This window comes from Oncorhynchus tshawytscha, linkage group LG22 (assembly GCF_018296145.1).
Source record: "Oncorhynchus tshawytscha isolate Ot180627B linkage group LG22, Otsh_v2.0, whole genome shotgun sequence".
NCBI lineage: Eukaryota > Metazoa > Chordata > Actinopteri > Salmoniformes > Salmonidae > Oncorhynchus > Oncorhynchus tshawytscha.
This window is the reverse complement of record NC_056450.1, coordinates 28,771,009-28,795,212: the sequence shown is the minus strand read 5'-3', so window position 1 is coordinate 28,795,212 and position 24,204 is coordinate 28,771,009. Positions and strand designations below refer to the sequence as shown.

The window sequence follows — 24,204 nt, the reverse complement described above, 5'->3', positions numbered from 1 at the left end:
CAGTGCCTTAGACCGCTGCACCACTCGGAAGCACTGAAGGGCAAGTACAATAAATCATTCCTAGACTCAATTTCAACACAATTGGTAAGTAATAGGTAGAAAATAGTGTTTTTTATTTAAATCAAACATTTGAAAAGTCAAATGTAACCCAATAATTATAATTTAAATCACCACAGTGTACACCTGTGTTCTGATCTCTGTTCCCCTTCCTCTCCCTGCAGTGACCATGCAGATGGACAGTGGTGTTCCTGATCGTGGCTGGACTGGTGGACCTGAGCTTCACCCAGCACTCTAGTGCCCTCCAGTGGCTCAACTACCTGAGAAGCCGCTACCATCCCTCGTCCATGTGGGCCGAGCGGCTGGACGATGACTGCCCCCTAGAGTGTGACTGCCTGGCCAGCTTCCCCGTAGCCATGTACTGCCACAGCCGCAATATACAGCACATCCCGTATGTCCCCTCCCACATGAAGTACGTCTACCTGCAGTGCAACTAGATCACAGGCATCCAGGATGGGTTCTTTGACAAGCCACTAGCCTCGTCTGGGTCATCTTGCACCAGAACCAGCTCAGCTCTGACAAGGTGGGCAAGAACGTCTTCAGCAAGCTCTCTTGTACTTGGATAACAACGAGATGGCCCGCGTGCCCATGAACCTACACAATTCCATCAAGGATCTACGCATGGATCACAACAAGAATCCCAAGATCCATGTTTGAGGGGATGACCTACCTCACTTACTTCCATCTCCATGCCAACACCGTTGAAGAGGTCAGGGGGGCTTTCAAGGGACTCAAGTCTCTGACTACTGGATATGAGGAAAAACAAACTGAAGAAGTTTCCAGATAACCTCCCTCAGGTGTTACATCAGCTCTACCTGGAGTTTAACGACATTGCAAGATCCCTGTGAACTTCCTCACTATGTATCCCAAGCTGCAGTTTGTCAGGCTGGCCCATAACAAGTTGACTGACAGAGGGATTCCTCCCAACACGTTCAATGTCAGCAGTCTGGTGGAGCTGGACCTTTCCCACAACAAACTGGAGAAGATTCCCACCATCAGCAAGATAACCTCTACCTTCAGGCTAACCAGATTAACGGTAAGGAAGTGTCTGTTATTCCCATTCGTGATATTCTGTGTGTAGCATTCACTTTCTGTATAATGCCATATAAAGTGGACATGTCAATCTGATCCTGGTTTGTGTTGTACTGTAACAGTCTGATTATGGTAATGTAGTTGAATAAATATCATGTAGTTGTGGTTTAATGGGTTAAAAGATTATACCTTTGAAAAAGTACTAAATCGAATTTCACTATATAGTTGGCCAAAGAGATGGCTATTGTTTATTGTTTTCAACTTTTAGATTTTCTTGTGTATGTCAAGTGAGAGAGAGAAACAAAAAAACAATCCCAAACATTGCTGTTAGGCAAGTATTCAAGAGGAAATTGTCAATAAACTGTGTATCTCCCTCTCCTCCTGTCAGAGTTCTCCATGGGCATTTTCTGTAACCCTACCTACCCTCTACCATTCATTATTGGTTGCATTACAATTCTTGAAGTATGTAGCCTACTTGGTCGCTCCTTTTTTTTCTTCTATTTTTTTCACCTTTTATTTTATTTTTATTTATTTATTGTTTTTAATTTTACCCCTTTTTCTCCCCAATTTTCGTAGTATCCAATTGTTTAGAAGCTACTATCTTGTCTCATCGCTACAACTCCCGTATGGGCTCGGGAGAGACGAAGGTTGAAAGTCATGTGTCCTCCGATACACAACCCAACCAAGTTGCACTGCTTCTTAACACAGCGCGCATCCAACCCGGAAGCCAGCCGCACCAATGTGTCGGAGGAAACACCGTGCACCTGGCAACCTTGGTTAGCGTGCACTGCGCCCGGCCCGCCACAGGAGTCGCTGGTGCGCGATGAGTCAAGGATATCCCTACCGGCCAAGCCCTCCCTAACCCCGACGACGCTGGGTCAATTGTGTGTCGCCCCACGGACCTCCCGGTCGCGGCCTCACCTTTATTTAACCAGGTAGGCCAGTTTAGAACAAGTTTTCATTTATAACTGCAACCTGGAGTGATATATGTGCATATTATGAGGTGCAAATAGAGATACTGGGGTGCAAAAGAGGAAGAGGGTAAGTAATAATATGGGGATGAGGTGTTCTAGTTACAGATTGGCTGTGTAAAGGTACAGTGATCGGTAAGCTGCTCTGACATCTGATGCTTAAAGTTAGAGAGGGAGATATAAGACTACAGCTTCAGAGATTTTTACAATTCGTACCAGCCAAAGGAAGTGTTGGCTTTGGGGTTGACCAGTGCAATATACCTGCTGGAGCGCATGCTACGGGTGGGTATTTCTATTGTGACCAATGTCGTGTCTTTGGCTATGCCGGGTTAAGTGATATGACATGCTATTCTATAAAATAATTTATCCGTAATTAATATCACCTGATTGAGCTAATCATGTAAATGTAATTAACTAGAGAGTCGGGCACCACAAAATAATATTTATAGAGCTGTTATCTTCCGAATAAACTCTTAAAGACCTAGTAATATTTTACATCAATATCAGTCAATATCAATCGTCATCTTATTTCAGTCTCATCTGAAAGTTGTAAATTCTTGGTTATCTGCATGAACCCTGGCTAACAATTTGAATCATCAATACAAAATTAGGTTTAATTATTTATTTACTAAATACCTAACTAATCACTCAGAATTACACATACACATAATTAAATCATAACTTGATTACAAATTACGTCATAAAGGAAAACGTCCCTAGCGGGTGGAACAGATATGACAGCTTGTTACACAAAAGATAAGGGGCTGGGTTTGAGTGAAAGAGTGGGAAGACTGAGGGACACAGGGAGAAGCTGTGCTATCGTAAATACAGTATCTGATGCATTCTAATTTTACCGCCCATTTGGAAAAGGAAAATGCAATAAATATTTACTCTGAGCTGCGCTTAGGTAGGTTGGTGGTAGATGGAAGGCCGTGTGGCCCAACCGAGTCCTTTGTCTCTGGTTGTCAATTGGATACGTTGTAGTAACGTCGTTGGTTGGCAGACGGGACACTCTGTCTGTTCCTTCCTAACCTGCGTTTGCATCTGCTGTTGCTATCTCAACGGCTAGGAGGTATCTCTTTCATCCCATCACAAATAATTTCATATTCAAACATTTAAATTGACAATTCCATGTGAATCCAATAACTCTGATGTGTAGACTTTCCACTGTAGAGTTTGTCATTTTATCATTGATGAGAATGTTTCAGATGACAACCGAACTGACATCATATTCATTAAGTACCACCGCACATGTTCAATTGATCGGATTGCCAGAATTTAGTTAATTCCCCCCACCCCCTTCTGATGTTCCCAGAATCTCTATGTTAACCAAGGGTTTTGCAAATGTAACCTCTGGGGTAGAGAGAGGAAAAAGGGGGGAAGAGGTATTTATGACTGTCATAAACCTACCCCCCAGGCCAACGGCATGACACCAGTGAGCTGAGATAAGGCGGGGCTTTACCTAGAAAAGTCTTATAGATGACCTGGAGCTAGTGGGTTTGGCGACGGATATGTAGTGAGGGCCAGCCAACGAGAACATACAGGTCACAGTGGTGGGTAGTATATCGGGCTTTGGTGATAAAACAGATGGCACTGTGATAGACTACATCCAGTTTGCTGAGTAGAGTGTTGGAGGCTATTTTGTAAATGACATCGCTGAAGTGCCCTTGAACTGGGTATGGTAGTAGGTGCCAGGTGCACTGGTTTATGTCAAGAACTGCAACACTGCTTAGTTTTTCACGCTCAACAGTTTCCCGTGTGTATTAACAATGGTCCACCGCCCAAAGGACATCCAGACAACTTTACACAACTGTGGGAAACATTGGAATCAACATGGGCTAGCATCCTTGTGGAACGCTTTCGACACCTTGTACAATCCATACCCAACGAATTGAAGCTGTTCAGAGAGGTGCAACTCAATATTAGAAAGGAGTCCTTAATGTTTTGTGCAATCAGTGTATATCATTATGTATGGGGGTAAATTGGTATTAAAATGTTTTTTGTTGTTGTATCAAAGTACCATTGGACAATGCTCAATGCAGTAGTCAATGTTTATTATATGTTACTTACCTTGTTTTCTGTTTTGCTGTCTTTTTGCCTACCACTAAAGCTTTCATAAATAATGTGAAATTCACAAATGATTGAAGCTTTTGTGCTTTGCTACACACGCAGTACATTCTCTCTCTAAGCGGCTCTCAAGGTGCACAGATAATGTTTCCATTCCCCTGCTCAGACATTGCATGCATGCTATGTCATCGACTGACAGATTGCTATAACATATGATGTGGTTAGCTGATAGGTAAAATACCTATCCAGACGTAATAAGATCTGGCATGCGTTAGCAACACCTTGGCAGAGGTATGCGCCCAACATTTTAGTGACACTTTTTTGGAACTAACTGCCTTTGACTTGCCGTGCCCTTTGTGCTACTGTCAGGGCCGAATGCTAACTTGAGAAATAAGTGCATAACTTTCTATTCTGATAAATCATGTGTTGGTGTCAATGAGAGATTTATCCGGAGTTTTTTGCGGTCATGTTTATCTAGGATCAGCCCTCTGTGTTTTACTTCCCTCATGTAGACCAAGTTGTATTAGACAAGTAAGTATATTGTATCCATTACTTGTGCAGTTAGTGAAAGTAACGGATTCAATAGATATGTGAATGTGATATGTCTCAGTACTAAATATGTAATGATGGATAATCAGAAACTGACAAAGACCATGTTTGGATCTGAAAGTATCTAAATAATTACACACATTTTAAAGCCTGACCAACGAGTATAATGCAATTAAACAGTGTTTACTAGATACACATAGAATGAAAAAACAACATTTTTTTGCCAGCTCATCGTTTGCAGGACTCAAATCCAGCCCCACGTTCCTGCTTTGCCTTCTCCCTCCTGTTTCACCTTAAAGCGCTCACTCCAGGCTGGGCGGCCCTCCAGAAAGTGCTTATCTTACTCTGGGGCCCATTTTCACATATTTGAACTAAATCATATTGGGACATCTGTCAAAGGCTCCTCTTTTCATCTTAAACAGCTGCCTTTAATCCCTAACAGACAGCAGCTCCATCGAGTCATGGGAATGCTTTTTCTCTGCTCGTAACGGAGCAGGAAGGGAGAGATTATTGACACATACCATGGCATCCACACCAGGGTTAGGCTCAATTCAGAATTGAATTGAGAATGTTTCAGAAATTCCAATTAAATTCTTGAATTTGAAGTGAAGTACTAAACAGGATACAGAATTGCAATTCAAATTTTAATGAAAGGAAATAGAATTCAATAACATTCAAATGCTTCTTCTATTCTATATTAGGTGTAATCTATACAAATATACTGTATATCTTGTACATAAAATATTATACATGTTATATACGAGCATATCAAATATTGTTGAAACAATTGATTTTCAGGAAAAACTCTTAAAATGAATGATCAAGGAAAACAAAACATTATAATTGATTTCCCAGAATGCATTAGTTTTACCTTAAAATTGATGCCTTCAAAAATAAGCCAAACTAAATGGTTGTTAGGAATATAATTGACTATTCTAAGCAATAAGGTTAAAAGAGTATATTAACATTGTTTCCAGAGGAAAGTGATATATTCTTTGGTATCTGGAAGTGTGCACTGTCAGATTCAATGACACTCATGTACTATGACTGAAGGGAATCTATTTGAATTGCACTGAATTAAAATGTACTTCCTGATTTTCAAATGCTACATCATGTGGGGTGTGGCCAATTCAATTCCAATTTCAACTCATGAGTTGAAGGGATGACCGACACTGAGGATATGTTATACACTTGTAGAATGTTATGGAGAATTAAAACACATTTTGGCTTCCTTAAAAAGTATTCAGGGATAAGCTAGTAGACCAACACCACTGCTAGCCTGTGTATTGTCTACAAGAAGTATTAACTGATCAAAAAGGGCAGAGGAATGGCAGAGCTTTTGATATCTGATGCATCTGGATTGATGGAATTATTGTTGTTATCATAACTGCTATTACACTCGACACTCAACCCTAAGCCTAATATGTTTCCCAAATATCTATAGATCCAGTTCATTTCAAACCAGAGTTGAGAGTGCTTTAACAAATCTGACAATTGGAGGGATGCAGATTGACTCAGTTCAATAGCTCAGACTTGAACTCCTCCCAAAGTAATGACAAGCAAATTAGTATCAGTTTGCAGAGTAATATCCATCATTGCTATCCAGGTGCAGGGTGGGAATATGTCATAATGTCTCGGCATTCCAGGTGTTTTAATATGTTTTTCTCCAACCAAAGATCTGATAAGATATTTAAATGAATTACAGTGTTATTGTTGATCATGTGTTATTTGATACCTTCTGTAATGCTGATCCGAGCTCTCTTTTAATAACTCAGTATTTATTCTAGGATAACTGTATAGTAACAACATAATACGTTTTCTAGGCCCAGGGTGTAGTAAACAGCTGTATTAGTAGGTAGCCCTACAAGTAGACTTAAACATTTTAAAATAAACTCAGCAAAAAAAGAAACGTCCCTTTTTCAGGACCTTGTCTTTCAAAGATCATTCTTAAAAATCCAAATTGCTTCACAGATCTTCATTTGTAAAGGGTTTAAACACTGTTTCCCATGCTTGTTCAATGAACCATAATCAATTAATGAACATGCACCTGTGGAACGGTTGTTAAAACACTAACAGCTTACAGGCGGTAGGCAATTAAGGTCACAGTTATGAAAACATAGGACACTAAAGAGGCCTTTCTACTGACTCTGAAAAACACCAAAAGAATGATGATCAGCGTCCCTGCTCATATGCGTGAACGTGCCTTAGGCATGCTGCAAGGAGGCTTGAGGACTGCAGATGTGTCCAGGGCAATAAATTGCAATGTCCGTACTGTGAGACGCCTAAGACAGAGCTACAGGGAGACAGGACGGACAGCTGATCGTCCTCGCAGTGGCAGACCACGTGTAACAACACCTGCACAGGATTGGTGCATCCGAACATCATACTTACGGGACAGGTTCAGGATGGCAACAACAACTGCCCGAGTTACGTCTGTCATGGTCTGGGGCGGTGTGTCACAGCATCATTGGACTGAGCTTGTTGTCATTGCAGGCAATCTCAACGCTGTGCGTTTCAGGGAAGACATCGTCCTCCCTCATGTGGTACCCATCCTGCAGGCTCATCCTGACATGACCCTCCAGCATGACAATGCCACCAGCCATACTGCTCGTCCTGTGCGTGATTTCCTGCAAGACAGGAATGTCAGTGTTCTGCCATGGCCAGCGAAGATCCCGGATCTCAATCCCATTGAGCACGTCTGGGACCTGTTGGATCGGAGGGTGAGGGCTAGGGCCATTCCCCCCAGAAATGTCTGGGAACTTGCAGGTGCCTTGGTGGAAGAGCAAGAACTGGCAAATTTGGTGCAGTCCATGAGTATGAGATGCACTGCAGTACTTAGTATCTGGTGTGTCCAACAGCTGCATTAACTGTTACTTTTGATTTTGACCCCACTTTGATCAGGGACACATTATTAAATTTATGTTAGTCACATGTCTGTGGAACTTGTTCAGTTTATGTCTCAATTGTTGAATCTTGTCATGTTCATACAAATATTTACACATGTCAAGTTTGCTGAAAGTAAACGCAGTTGACAGTGAGAGGAGGTTTCTTTTTTTGCTGAGTTTATGTACGAAGTGGTGAGAAAAAAATAATATACTGGCTATGAAATGGCTTTTAAAGTTTTAATGAGCTTGTTGATTGGCTGTTTTGAAGGAAGTTCGCAACATTCTGGATAAATGTACATCAATCCCCCACAAGCAAAGAACTGGAAGACATCAATGGTACAAACTACAATTCAAACCCTATTAGCCCTTAATGGAGAAAGTCTTCCAAAAACACATGTTTTCTTGGGACATGTGACGTTTTAATATGGACACGTGAAGCATTCCAAAAACACATGTTTTCATGTGGACACGTGAAGTGTTCCAAAAACACGTGATCTTATGTGAAGTGAATGTGACAACATGTAAAGCAACATTTGATAACATGAAACTACACATGTGAAAATGTGATCACATGTGTAGTCTTTCAAAAACACATATTTTCACATGATTTCACATGGGAAATCATGTATTTTTTCTGTAAGGATAGTTAAGTATTATTATCAGTAATGTTGGCGATAATTGTATAGGAATTCTTCTAATTAAACTTTTTTACCAGTCGATTTGAAATAACAAAACAATTATGTTTTTTACAGTGGACAAAGGCACATTATTCACCAGATCAATCATCATAAACAGTATAAGAAAATATTGATTTTAAGTCAAGTTATAAATATATATGTATACATACATTATATATATATATATATATATATATATACATACACACAATATACAACATAGATTATCAAAATATCCCATCTTTGAATAGCATTCTCATAAAGATAAGGTCCATTCAAATCCATTGATAGTGCCTGTAGGCCAGAAAAAGACTGGAAATGTCCATAGGATGTTATATCAATCAAATATACAATATGTAACCCACCATTGTACATTGTTTATTAGAGATGAGAGCTTGATGGTATATCCTCCTCTTTGGATATGCTCCTCCATCTGCAGCAATCTTTTACGGCCTTTGTGGCAAAAGGAGAAGTATTCAGTATGTAGCTACAGCAAATGCATAGAGAGACTGACAGAAGATAGATAAATAATACTCACTTTATTCCACCTGCATCTCTACGTCCTGAATATCTGTATGCAAACTACAAGTAAAACTTTGAATTAGAACCTACATATATGTTTGGGTTGTCATCATGTTGCGTTGGTTCAATTATTCTAGATACTGTGTAATACTTTACCTTGAATTTTGGTACCCTAGTGATGTGTGATGGTCAGTACTGTAGGACATCTGTGGTGGAACAAAATCACGCAAACAAAGGAACTTGTAAATTGTGTTTTATATATATTTCCCCTTTCTCTTAATTTTATTTACTGTGATACTGAATTTAAAGGCATCAGGGGTATTTAGTGCTGTTTAGTAACTCAAACTTCTTAGTATGCATTATTACCTTGTGTGTGATGAGGCAATAGAGAGTGAATATGAACAGCAGTCCTCCACAGACTGATGGAACTATGACCATGAAACCAAACTTGTACAGGTCTCTATCTTGGTCTCCATCTAGACTAGTCTGAGGGGCTTTCTCTGAGTCCCAAAGGGTGCTGACTGGGGACAACAAGACAGGTCAAAACAGCCAGGTTATATTATGTACAAGTGAGGTTAAGATAATCAGATAGCTCAGCAAGTTGATACATGCAACACCAGAGGACAGTGGGTCTGATTCTTTAAACTACTTTGCTAAATTGCCTGGACTGGATTATTATATTCGATAATTATGTAATTCTCTGTTTTATGCCTTTGCCAGAGAACCTCTCTGGACCTTGAGGAAGTTGCCCACCTGTAGTCAGAGAGAGTGCTGTAGGGAGGGCTGTGGGAGGCTCTGCGGTGTCTGTGTACTCCCTCTCACAGCTCCAGTCTACTGGTGAGTCCATGGTGGTCACCAGCTCCCAGTACACAGACAGGACATCCTGGACCCTCCCCAGGGCCTCAGATGGAGAACTGCTGAATGACATTCCAAAACTCACTGGGTCGTCCTAGTCAATGGGGTCAGAAAATAATGTTAGGACATGCATCCCATATACATTTTACAATCTATACAATTATACAATAGTTTTATGAGCTTAGTATTGACTTCCTTGAATCTTCTTTAAAACACCCAAGTAATGCTGTTATTTATTAATGAGAGAGCTCTTGAGCATCAAACCTCCCTCACCTCCAGCTCCTCATTGATCTGTGGTACACATCTCTGGGAGTAAATGTTGTGGATGAGACCGGTCAGCGACAACACGTAGCTGTGGTTGTCTGATCCCCGAGTGTATCTGAAGTGTCCAGTCAGGAGTTCCAAGATCCAGGGCATGGCAGCTTTTACATAGCAACATTTATTCTGCCATGGAATGGAAGAACAGTCCAAATTCATAACAGTTATGATACAAAGTATGCTTGATGTCAGGGACTTGTTCTTGATTAGCCATAATGATTATAGTTAATGCAGGGTAGCCTAGTGGTTAGAGCTTTGGACTAGTAACCAGAAGGTTACAAGTTCAAACCCCCGAGCTGACAAGGTACAAATCTGTCGTTCTGCCCCTGAACAGGCAGTTAACCCACTCTTCCTAGGCCGTCATAGAAAATAAGAATTTGTTCTTAACTGACTTGCCTAGTTAAATAAAGGTCAATTTAAAAAAAATAGTCATTTTTTTAGCTGAAATAAATGTGGTGCGCAGTGGAAACTTTCTTCCACTCTCCTAAAAATATAACAAATAATTTGTAAAAACAATTAAAATAAATGGTACCAAAATCAAAAAAAGTGTAATTTCTTACAGTAAAAAATAGTTAACCTAATGTTCTTTGTGAATTTCCCTGTGATCGCCCAAGTTTTAACTGCACATGCATTTTATGCATAGAAATGAACTTACCAAACTTCTCTGCTCAATAAATGTGTAGGTTATTGAGCATCCACTCTGCAACTGGTTATCTATCTATGTAAAACATAAATAAATGCAAAAATCAAGAGTCATTAAGTTAACAACATAGATATTAACTTCTCATATCTTGTGTTCATGAGAGGATTCAATGACCCCAATCATCAGTGTGTAATGGTCTAGTCTAACTGTGAAAATATGCTCTCTACCAGGCACGTGCACAGATAGAGGTCTAAGAGTTCCTGAATACCTGCCCTGAGAAAAGTGCCCTTTCAGCTTGGTGTTTTTTTCTTCACTTTGAACACCTGCCCCTCCAAAGGTTTGTGCATATGGCCCTGCTCTCCACTGTGAACCACTGTGATTAAACACGTATTTCATAAACCACTCTTGGTTATGTATACTTTTTTTTGTCATATTATAAGAGCTTTATACCGCTTACATTTTTTATGTTAAAAAAAATATATATATATTTCCCATTGTTCAGTAAAGCTGTACTACTCACCAGGTGTCTTATGGTCAGCAGGTGATCTCTGGTGATGGAGTGTCTGCACGGACCAGGGTCTCCCATGGTCAAGGGGAGACTCAAGAACACCATCACACACAGACACTTTACCTGAAAGGGAAGGATATCGTGGTTTATTATTGCTCTGATGAAGATCTGAAACCAATGTTGAAACGTATCAGCTTCATGAACAGAAAAATAAAGTTGTACGAAATTTGGTGATATATTTATTTGATATATACTATTTATAAAATATAGCGTTCCATAGAATATATAAAACAGAATATTTCCTATTTCTCAATGGACTTTGTCCCTATGTATCTTCAATTTTGAAACCATATTTTGTGGTTTGATGCACATTGGATTCTTGCTGCACTGTTCTTAGAATCCCCACAGATCATTTTCTCTTTGTTTCTGCATCTTCTCATCTCCTGCTTTTCTTTTCTTTCTGTAACTCCTTTCTCCTCATTCAAACACTGTCAGGTCTTATTGATTTTTCTATTTAATTTGTAATACTTATTGTTGATGCCACAAATCCACCACATTAGAATAATAATTCTTACAAACAGAAATCCAGATGAATAGAATGAGTCAAGCAGAGGGGATGATAGATACTGGGAATTCTAACTCCAGTTATATGAGTAGAGCGGAGCCCCATGGGGTGGAGCTGTACGACATATAATATCCATTTCCTTTTTTACTTGTTCTATTGGTTATCTATATTAAAAAGAAACCTACATTTCTAATGTTAGAAAACTACTGAAAATAAACATGTTTTGGAGCATTCTCTGAACACTCAATTGTTAACCTCTGGCTTAGGTCAATAACATTAATAATGATTATCACACATTAGAAATAATCTAATATAACCATAAATTAGCTTTCATAAAGATGACCCACATTCATACAGTACATTAAAGTCACATGATGTGAATTAACTGTCCATGCCATGTTTACATTTTTCCTACAGTAGTTATATATATTCATTTCAAACTTTGTTAGAGACAAACCTGAAAGTATCAAGTCTGAAACGCCAAACTACTGCAAGAAAATACGACATTCACATTTCCAAAAGAGGGACATAAGTAATTTAACGTGTTCCGTTCTAATGTCAAATCAGTCATACCGCGGGGAAAAATGCAGCAACTGTAGATTAATCAAACAGAATACAGTAATGTCAAAGGCAGTTTTGTCAAGAGATTTCCTTCACAAGAGCATAGCAAAATGAATGAAAGTCATGCAGAAGTAACTGTTTCTCTTACCTTGGTTTTGCACTGAATGTGGGTTGGCACGAGGAGGGTCATCTGGCTCACCTATGAAAATAGAGAAGACCAGACTCCTCTGTCAGAAGCATTGGAGAAGATAGATGATGTGTGTCTTCTCTTTTAGCCCTGATCAATCCCTCTAGTAAACCTCTGGAGACAAGACATGCATTAAAGAGAAGCTGACAGTCCTCTGTCATGGATGGAGCCCAGGTTTCCTTCCCCAGCATGGACTGACGTGGTTCGACTTCCCTCCGAAAGGTCTGGAGCTCACAGTGTGACTGCCTGCCTGAGCTGTAACTCAGAGACTATTTTAAGACCTCCCTCTTCCTGCTCTCTCTCTCATATGGTCCACAGGAAACTATGCCCCGTATCCCAGCTTTCATGATTCCCAATAACAACTGGAGGGTCTCGACTTGAGATATACAGAGCCTTGAAAATCTTAGTATTTTCCCCCTTTCCGATTTCCTCTATTGTTGCATATTTTTGATAGTGAATGTTATCAGATCTTCAACCTAAACCTAGTATTTGCTAAAGGGTACCTAAGTTTACAAATAACATACAAAAATTATACTTATTTTATTTATTTAATTAACAAAGTTATGCAACACCCAATTCCCCTGTGTGAAAAAGTAATTCCCCCTTACACTCAATAACTTATTGTGCCACCTTTAGCTGCAATGACTGCAACCAAACACTTCCTGTAGTTGTTGATCGGTCTCTCACATCACTGTGGAGGAATTTTGGCCCACTCTTCAATGCAGAACTGCTGTAACTCAGCGACATTTATGGATTTTCAAGCATGAACTGCTCGTTTAAAGTCCTGCCACAACATCTCAATTGGGATTAGGTCTGGACTTTGTCTAGGCCATTCCAAAACTTCAAATGTGTTGCTTTCTTAGCTATTTTCATGTAGATTTGATTGTGTGTTTTGGAGCATTGTCTTGCTGCATAATCCAGCTGTGCTTCAGCTCACAGATGGATGGCCTGACAATCTCCTGTAGAATTCTCTGATACAGAGCAGAATTCATGGTTCCTTCTATTAAAGCAAGTCGTCCAGGTCCTGAAGCAGAAAAGTATTCCCAAACCATCCCACTACCACCACCATGCTTGACTGTTGGTATAAGGTTCTTACTGTGGAATGCAGGGTTTGGTTTTCGCCAGGCAAAATGGGACCCATGTCGTCCAAAAAGTTGACTCAAGATTGCCAAAAAGCACACCTAGATGATCATCAAGACTCTTGGAAGAATGTTCTGTGGACAGATTATTCAAAAGTATAACTTTTTGGATGACATGGTTCCCATTATGCCTGGTGAAAACCAACCACCAAACCCACAAATGTCGCTGAGTTAAATCAGTTCTGCATGCAATAGTGGGCCACATTTCCTCCACAGCAACATGAGAGACTGAACAACAACTACAGGAAGCATTTTGTTGCAGTCATTGTAGCTAAAGGTGGCACAACCAGTTATTGAGTGTAAAGGGGCAATACATTTGTATTCATTTTACAGACACCTTTCGGGCTCCCGGTTGGCTCAGCGGTCTAAGGCAGTGCATCTCAGTGCAACCAGCTGTGATCAGGAGTCCCATAGGGCGGTGCACAATTGGCCCAGCATCGTCGGGGTTAGGGGAGGGTTTGGCCAGGGTCGGCAATCATTGTTAAATAAGAATTTGTTCTTAACTGACTTGCCTAGTTAAATAAAGGTTACATTTATATTTTTTATTTATTTCACACAGGGGCATTGGGTGTTGCATAACTTTGTTTAGGAAATAAATTAAATAAGTATGTAATTGTTGTGTTATTCGTTGACTCAGGTTCAATTTATCTAATATTAGGTTTTGGTTGAAGATCTGATCAAATTCAGTATCAAAAATACATAAAAGTAGAGAAAATTTATAAGAGCGCAAATACTTTTCCACGGCACTGTAAATATCAGTCTAGTATGTTTTGTTTATAACTACAAAGGTTTTATGTTGTTTTTGTTCCCTGCACAGAATAACCCCTTGAAACCTTTTCTACACACCGATGCAATGTTTTATGGTAATAAGCTCTTACAGATGTTGCACCCCACTGGGCACACACAGCCTGGTCTCATAGACAAGATGTAACATAGTAAACATAAATCCGGGACACTCAAATTAGTATGTTATCTTACATTTGGTATGGTTACATAAGACAGAAGGTTACTTAATTAAGGCAAAATGTCAAGTTGGTTGGTTGGTCGGGGTGGATGGGTAGGCATATAGCACAAACGTCTAGCAACCCAAGGGTTCCATGTTCGAATCTCATCATAGATAATTTTAGCAACTTTGCAACTATTTATTACTTTTTAGCTACTTTGCAACTACTTAGCATGTTAGCTAACCCTTCCCCTAACCTTAATCCTTTAATTTAACTCCTAACTCTTACCTTAACCCTATTATTAACCTTAACCCCAACCCTGGCCCAGCTAATGTTAGCCAGCTAGCTAACGTTAGCCACAACAAATTTGAATTTGTAACACATGATTTGTTTTACATATTTGTAACATATTGTGCAAATTACAGATCGGGACATATCATACAAATTGTAATTCGTAACATGTCATACAAAATGGATGATGGACATCCACAAATTAATACATACCATACGAAACGTAACATATCATACAGTTAGGAGTGTCCTGGATTTACCTTTACTATGTTACGTCTACCCTTGAGGCCACATTGGTACACACTGAGTTAATCAATGTTGTTTCAACTAATTTATCAATGTATTGTGACGTGAAATCAGCATAGAAAATACATTGGACTTGAAAAAAGTAATCAACCAGCACTCTTTCATCTAATTTTAACTAGCATTGTAAACATTGAAATTAGTGTACAACTTCAATTTAAATACATTGACTTAATCTGACTCTCAGGTTGTTACTTTAATCTAATTTCAATATAATCATCAGGTACCCTAGCGGTTAAGAGTGTCGGGCATTGGGCCAGCAACTGAAAGGTCGCTAGTTCAAATTCCCGAACCGACCAGGTGAACAATATGTCAATGTGTTCTTGAATAAGGCACTTAACCCTAATTGCTCCTGTAAATCACTCTGGGTAAGAGTGTCTGCTAGATGAATTAAATGGAAAAGGCTATTTGACAATTGAAAGAAATTACACTAAATTACACTAACATCTATCAATTCTACGAATCAATCTCATTATACGCCGACGATATCTTACTTTATCTAGACAATGTATGTCAATCCCTCCCTAAAGCTTTGAAGATCATAGACAAATTCAGCTCCATCTCAAGGTATAAAATAAAATGTCTGTCCATCTCAAGACCCCGATGGAGGACTCCATCTCCAATCGTTTCCCATTTTAAATATTTGGGAAAAGATATATATTTCCTTCCTTTGTCAGAAACTTTACCAGAACGCTCAAATCAATTCAATCCGACTTCAGTAGATGGACTAATATCCCAGTTGCTTTAACCAGCAGAATATCTATTGTCAAAATTAATATATTGCCACGGCTGAATTTCTGGCACTCTTCCCTCGTCTCCTCCTTCTAGCTACTGGGATACAATCCATAGTGCGGTTTCAACATTTATATGGCAAGGTAAGAGAGCCCAGATAAAATTAAAAGTTTGCCCAGACAAACTTTCAAAGAAGGAAAAACGTGGGAGGACTATCTGTACCAAACAAAATATAATTTCCAGGCACTAGCATTTCGTCCCCTCTCTGCTTCACGGAAACATGGCTAACTGGAGAGACGCAATCCGAAGCGGTGCAGCCAGCGGGTTTCTCCACGCATCGCACCGACAGAAACGAACATCTTTCTGGTAAGAAGAGGGGCGGGGACGTATGCCTCATGGCCAACGTGACATGGTGTGATGAAAGAAACATACAGGAACTCAAATCCTTCTGTTCACCTGATTTAGAATTCCTCACAATCAAATGTAGACCGCATTATCTACCAAGACAATTCTCTTCGATTATAATCACAGCCGTATATATCCCCCCCAAGCAGACACATCGATGGCTCTGAACGAACTTTATTTAACTCTCTGCAAACTGGAAACGATTTATCCGGAGGCTGCATTCATTGTAGCTGGGGATTTTAACAAGGCTAATCTGAAAACAAGACTCCCTAAATTTTATCAGCATATCGATTGCGCAACCAGGGGTGGAAAGACCCTGGATCATTGTTACTCTAACTTCCGCGACGCATATAAGGCCCTGCCCCGCCCCCTTTCGGAAAAGCTGACCACGACTCCATTTTGTTGATCCCTGCCTACAGACAGAAACTAAAACAAGAAGCTCCCACGCTGAGGTCTGTCCAACGCTGGTCCGACCAAGCTGACTCCACACTCCAAGACTGCTTCCATCACGTGGACTGGGAGATGTTTCGTATTGCGTCAGACAACAACATTGACGAATACGCTGATTCGGTGTGCGAGTTCATTAGAACGTGCGTTGAAGATGTCGTTCCCATAGCAACGATTAAAACATTCCCTAACCAGAAACCGTGGATTGATGGCAGCATTCGTGTGGAACTGAAGGCGCGAACCACTGCTTTTAATCAGGGCAAGGTGTCTGGTAACATGACTGAATACAAACAGTGCAGCTATTCCCTCCGCAAGGCTATCAAACAAGCTAAGTGCCAGTACAGAGACAAAGTAGAATCTCAATTCAACGGCTCAGACACAAGAGGCATGTGGCAGGGTCTACAGTCAATCACGGACTACAGGAAGAAACCCAGCCCAGTCACGGACCAGGATGTCTTGCTCCCAGGCAGACTAAATAACTTTTTGCCCGCTTTGAGGACAATACAGTGCCACTGACACGGCCTGCAACGAAAACATGTGGTCTCTCCTTCACTGCAGCCGAAGTGAGTAAGACATTTAAATGTGTTAACCCTCGCAAGGCTGCAGGCCCAGACGGCATCCCCAGCCGCGCCCTCAGAGCATGCGCAGACCAGCTGGCCGTTGTGTTTACGGACATATTCAACCAATCCCTATACCAGTCTGCTGTTCCCACATGCTTCAAGAGGGCCACCATTGTTCCTGTTCCCAAGAAAGCTAAGGTAACTGAGCTAAACGACTACCGCCCGTAGCACTCACATCCGTCATCATGAAGTGCTTTGAGAGACTAGTCAAGGACCATATCACCTCCACCCTACCTGACACCCTTGACCCACTCCAATTTGCTTACCGCCCAAATAGGTCCACAGACGATGCAATCTCAACCACACTGCACACTGCCCTAACCCATCTGGACAAGAGGAATACCTATGTGAGAATGCTGTTCATCGACTACAGCTCGGCATTCAACACCATAGTACCCTCCAAGCTCGTCATCAAGCTCGAGACCCTGGGTCTCGACCCCGCCCTGTGCAACTGGGTACTGGACTTCCTGACGGGCCGCCCCAGGTGGTGAGGGTAGGCAACAACATCTCCTCCCCGCTGATCCTCAATACTGGGGCCCCACAAGGGTGCATTCTGAGCCCTCTCCTGTACTCCCTGTTCACCCACGACTGCGTGGCCACGCACGCCTCCAACTCAATCATCAAGTTTGCAGACGACACAACAGTGGTAGGCTTGATTACCAACAACGACGAGATGGCCTACAGGGAGGAGGTGAGGGCCCTCGGAGTGTGGTGTCAGGAAAATAACCTCACACTCAACGTCAACAAAACTAAGGAGATGATTGTGGACTTCAGGAAACAGCAGAGGGAACACCCCCCATCCACATCGATGGAACAGTAGTGGAGAGGGTAGCAAGTTTTAAGTTCCTCGGCATACACATCACAGACAAACTGAATTGGTCCACTCACACAGACAGCATCGTGAGGAAGGCGCAGCAGCGCCTCTTCAACCTCAGGAGGCTGAAGAAATTCGGCTTGTCACCAAAAGCACTCACAAACTTCTACAGATGCACAATCGAGAGCATCCTGGCGGGCTGTATCACCGCCTGGTATGGCAACTGCACCGCCCTCAACCGTAAGGCTCTCCAGAGGGTAGTGAGGTCTGCACAACGCATCACCGGGGGCAAACTACCTGCCCTCCAGGACACCTACACCACCCGATGCTACAGGAAGGCCATAAAGATCATCAAGGACATCAACCACCCGAGCCACTGCCTGTTCACCCCGCTGTCATCCAGAAGGCGAGGTCAGTACAGGTGCATCAAAGCTGGGACCGAGAGACTGAAAAACAGCTTCTATCTCAAGGCCATCAGACTGTTAAACAGCCACCACTAACATTGAGTGGCTACTGCCAACACACTGTCAATGACACTGACTCTCCTCCAGCCACTTTAATCATGGGAATTGATGGGAATGATGTAAATATATCACTAGCCACTTTAAACAATGCTACCTTATATAATGTTACTTACCCTACATTATTCATCTCATATGCATACGTAGATACTGCACTCTATATCATCGACTGCATCCTTATGTAATACATGTATCACTAGCCACTTTAACTATGCCACTTGGTTTACATACTCATCTCATATGTATATACTGTACTCGATATCATCTACTGTATCTTGCCTATGCTGCTCTGTACCATCACTCATTCATATTTTTATTTATTTTATTTTATTTTACCTTTATTTAACCAGGTAGGCAAGTTGAGAACAAGTTCTCATTTACAATTGCGACCTGGTCAAGATAAAGCAAAGCAGTTCGACAGATACAATGACACAGAGTTACACATGGAGTAAAACAAACATACAGTCAATAATACAGTATAAACAAGTCTATATACAATGTGAGCAAATGAGGTGAGAAGGGAGGTAAAGGCAAAAAAGGCCATGGTGGCAAAGTAAATACAATATAGCAAGTAAAACACTGGAATATAATATATCCTTATGTACATATTCTTTATCCCCTTACACTGTGTATAAGACAGTAGTTTTTTGGGGGGGGAATTGTTAGTTAGATTACTTGTTCGTTATTACTGCATTGTCGGAACTAGAAGCACAAGCATTTCGCTACACTCGCATTAACATCTGCTAACCATGTGTATGTGACAAATAAAATTTGATTTTGATTTTTTTTTTGATTTTTTAAATTTGGTTTAGACATGATTATTCTTCCCCCTGGCTGAGTATAGAGAGAAATATGCTGTGTCCTATAACTCTGGAAGCGGTGGTCTTCACTGATACAGTATATCCTATAAACAATGTACACTACACTTTGGTTATATTATCCCTCACACAATTTCTATTGCCCTGTAATCTGGAGGGCAGCATTCCCCCAATGGTCCAAATGTGGAATCCGGACATTTGCTGATATCAGTAATGGTTTGACAACATTCCAAGATTTGAAAGACATTACAACTTAGGTCGGTTATGCTGGCCTATGGAGTCCCTTAGGAAACCCAACTACCTAACCATCCAGTGATGGGATTTTGAAATGAATTATCTGGGCTACCGAAAAGACTGATCCCTGTAGTATATAAACAATTCATATTCTGTTGGCCATTAAAAAACTATAGTCCACAGATCTAAGTGAATCTGAACAACCCTTTAACTGCAATAGAATATGGAAAAATAAGTCCTTGGCATCCTGTAATCTGAACCATCAATTTATTTTATGTTTGTTCACAGACTGGAAATGGAAATGGCTCCAACTCCCAACTGTTCAATGTGCCCCATAAATCAGGTAGGCACATTCCTTCACATGATGTCGGAGTGCCCTGCAGTTAAATTCTTCTGGGACAAAGTTACAAAAATCATTTTGAAGTGCATGAATGTAAATATTCAATGCGTACTATGTTACTTAACAATGATATGGGGGCGGACTAGAGATATCGGGGGTGGGGTCTAACAACAAACCTGTCAGTCCCATTACATTCTCTCAGTATGGCACCGGAGGAGATGGCTGCCGTTTTACAAGCTCCTAACAATCATGCTACTTTGTTTTTTTTCACGTTATTTGTAACTTATTTTGTACATAATGTTTCTGCCACCGTCTCATTTTGACCGAAAATAGCTTCTGGATATCAGAACAGCGATTACTCACCTCAAACAGGACAAAGATTTGTTCATTAACTAGTCAGATGCAAAGGATTTACTCCAGATACCCGACCAGGTCCAAATCCCTGTCATTCGCATGAAGAGAAAACACAGAAAAAAGGGATGCAGGTCCAGGTTCCTTGTCGGAAAATGGGTAACCTGCCTCTACCATCCGTCCTATTAGGCAACGTGTAATCATTGGATAATAAACTGGATGAGCTCCGTTCAAGACTATCCTACCAACGGGACATTAAAAATGGTTATATCTTATGTTTCACTGAGTCGTGGCTGAACGACGACATGGATAATATACAGAACAGCTGCATCCGGTAAGACAAGGGGTGTCTATTTGCCATTATAAGCTGTGTGGATTGAGCCCTGAATTCTGATTAGCTGAAAGCCATGGTATATCAGACCGTATACCACGGGTATGACAAAATGTTTAGTTTTACTGCTCTAATTTAATTGGTAACCAGTTTATAATAGCAATAAGGCTCCTCTGGGATTTGTGATATATGGCCAATATACGGCTACGGGCTTTGTCCAGGCACTCCGCGTTGCGTGGATAAGAACAGCCCTTAGCCGTGGTATATTGGCCATATACGACACCTCTTCGGGGCTTATTGCTTAAATACCAACTGGTGCGTGAAATCAAATATTAAGGAAGTCTCAAGGTTTTGCTCGCCCGAGGGAGAGTATCTAATAACAAACTACACTATTTACCAAGAGTTTTGATCTATATTTTTCACAACAGTTTATCTACCACCACAAACCGATGCTGGCACTTAGACCGCACTCAATGAGCTGTATAAAGCCATAAGCAAACAAGAAAATGCTCACCCAGAGGTGGCGCTCTTAGTGGCCGGGACTTTAATACAGGGAAACTTAAATCTGATTTACCTCATTTATACCAACATGTTACATGTGCAACAAGAGGAAAACAACTCTAGACCACCTTTACTCCACACACAGAGACACGTACAAAGCTCTCCCTCGCCCTCCATTTGACAAATCTGACCATAATTCTATCCTCCTGATTCCCGCTTACAAGCAAAAACTAAAGCAGGAAGTACCAGTGACTCGCTTAATACGGAGGTGGTCAGATGATGCAGATGCTAAGCTACAGGACTGTTTTGCTAGCACAGACTGGAATACCTTCCAGGACTCATCTGATGGTATTGAGGAGTACATCAGTCACCGGCTTCATCAATAAGTGCATCAATGACGTTGTCCCCACAGTGACCGTACGTACATACCCCAACCAGAAGCCATGGATTACAGGCAACATCCACACTGAGCTAAAGGGTAGAGCTTCTGCTTTCAAGGAGCGGGACTCTAACCCGGACGCTTATAAGAAATCCCGATATGCCCTCAGACGAACCATCAAACAGGCAAAGCGTAAATACAAGACTAAGATTGAATCCTACTACACCAGCTCCGACACTAGTTGGATGTGTCAAGGCTTGCAAACTATTACGGAATACAAAGGGAAGCCCAGCCGCGAGCTGCCCAGTGACACAAGCCTACCAGACGAGCTAAATGACTTCTATGAGCGCTTCAGGGGAGGGAAACTGAAGCATGCATGAGAGCACCAGCTGTTCCAGATGACTGTGTGATCACACACACCGTAGCCAATGTGAGTATGACCTTTGACCTTTTTGGGATAGGGGGAAGCATTTTCACTTTTGGATGAATAGCGTGTCCAGACTGAACTGCCTCCTACTCTGTCCCAGATGCTAATATATGCATATTATTATTAGTATTGGATAGAAAACACTCTGAAGCTTCTAAAACTGTTTGAATGATATCTGTGAGTATAACAGAACTCAAAACCTGTAATCCATCTTCTTGAGGCGCAAGCACTTCCTCCAGACAAAAACTTGAAAAGTTCCATTACAGTCCGTAGAAACAAGTCAAATGATGTATGGAATCAATCTTTATGATGTTTTTAACATAAAACATCAATAATGTTCCAACCGGAGAATTTCTTTGTCTGAAGAAAAGCACTGGAACGAGAAGTAAATCTGTCGGGAGCGCGCGTCATGAGACCAAGGCTCTCTGCCAGACCACTGACTCAAAGAGGTCTCATGAGCCCCTCCTTTATAGTAGAATCCTCAAACAAGTTTCTAAAGATAGTTGACATTTAGTGGAAGCCATAGGAAGTGCAACCTCATCCATATCTCAATGTGTATTCGGTAGGCCAAGCTTTAAAAAAGTACAAACCTCAATGTCCCACTTTCTGGTTGGATTTCTCTCAGGTTTTTGCCTGCCATATGAGTTATGTTGTACTCACAGATATCATTCAAACATTTTTAGAAACTTCAGAGTGTTTTCTATCAAATACTAATACTAATAATATGCATATATTAGCATCTGGGACAGAGTAGGAGGCAGTTCACTCTGGGCACGCTATTCATCCAAAAGTGAAAATGCTGCCCCCTATCCCATCATATACCAGTAGGAGTCAGCCATTCAGGCAGAAGTCATTGAACTGTGGCTTCACATTTTATTTCAATTGCGTTGAAGCAATGTTGATTCAACCAGTGTGTGTGTAGCCTGTGGGACACATTGAGCCATATTTTATTGTAGCCTAAATGCCTGGACATGGGAAATCCTCTTTGCCCTTTCAACTCATACTGTCCTTGTCACGCCCTGACCATAGAGATCTTTTTATTCTCTATGTTTGGTTGGTCAGGGTGTGACTCGGATGGGAAACTCTATGTTCTTTGTTTCTATGTTTTGGCCGGGTATCTCAATCAGGGACAGCTGTCTATCATTGTCTCTGATTGGGAATCATACTTAGGCAGGCTGTTTCCCTTTTGTATTTGTGGGTCGTCGTCTTTAGTAGTGGCATTATAGCCTACGTAAGCTTCACGGTCATTTCTTTGTTCTTAGTTTTGTTGGCGACATTTATCAAATAAAAGAAATGTACGCTCACCATGCTGCACCTTGGTCTGGTCATTTCCAAGACGACAGCGATCGTGACAGTCCTGTTGTTGCCCCAGTATGGATGTTAACATTCCAAAAACAGGTCTGGCAAAGAAAAGAAAATCATGATGAAAGTACATTGATCGAAACATTGTCTTCTTTTATGATCCATTTCAAATGTTGTGTACCATTGAAGAATGTCAATTTGCATTTACTTGGTATGAGGTGGAGTTTATGAGTTTATATTTACTTGAGCTGCTGGTATACTTTATCACTGTATCAATAGCCCAAATCTAGATCACCCTCAGGTAGAAGCAAACAGGTAGTAGTCGCTTTTTTTTCACTGCTTATTTTTTCCAGCTCCTTTTCCAATTTAGTGGTTAGTTCCTGTCTTTGCCTTCCTCTTATCTCAGGCCATTCAAGGCAAAATGTACAAGATCTAGCAGGTTTTGTGGTGAATTACAGTACATTTGGAAAGTATTCAGACCCCTTGACTTTTTCCACATTTTGTTATGTTACAGCCTTATTCTAAAATGGATTAAATAGTTTTTTTCCTAATCTGTCTACACATAATACTCCACAATGACAAAGCAAAAGAGTAAAAAACATATATATAATACAAATGAAAAATAAACGGAAATATTACATTTACATAAGTATTCAGACCCTTTACTTAGTACTTTGTTGAAGCACTTTCGGCAGCGATTACAGCCTTGAGTCTTCTTGGGTATGACTCTACAAGCTTGGCACACTTGTATTTGGGGAGTTTCTACTATTCCTCTCTGGAGATCCTCTCAAACTCTGTCAGGTTGGATGGGGAGCATCGCTGCACAGCTATTTTCAGGTCTCTCCAGAGATGTTCGATCTGGTTCATTTCTGGGCTCTGGCTGGGCCACTCAAGGAAATTCGGAGAAT

At 40.9% G+C, this 24,204-nt stretch overlaps 1 protein-coding gene and 1 pseudogene across 1 annotated transcript; one reads left to right on the top strand and one right to left on the bottom strand.

The window, feature by feature from the left end:
* Positions 1-224: 224 nt before the first annotated feature.
* On the top strand, positions 225-1,413 carry LOC112221323 (annotated as a pseudogene).
* A 6,276-nt stretch (positions 1,414-7,689) lies between these two features.
* LOC112222266 lies at positions 7,690-12,666 on the bottom strand. The gene is made up of 9 exons (XM_024385008.2): positions 12,359-12,666; positions 11,097-11,207; positions 10,589-10,651; positions 9,889-10,059; positions 9,514-9,709; positions 9,127-9,281; positions 8,917-8,966; positions 8,777-8,820; positions 7,690-8,691 (listed from the first exon to the last, which is right to left on the bottom strand). Exons 1-8 carry the CDS (start codon positions 12,398-12,400, stop codon positions 8,778-8,780), a joined length of 831 nt encoding a protein of 276 aa, XP_024240776.1. The 5' UTR covers positions 12,401-12,666; the 3' UTR covers positions 7,690-8,691; position 8,777.
* Between the last annotated feature and the right edge of the window lie 11,538 nt (positions 12,667-24,204).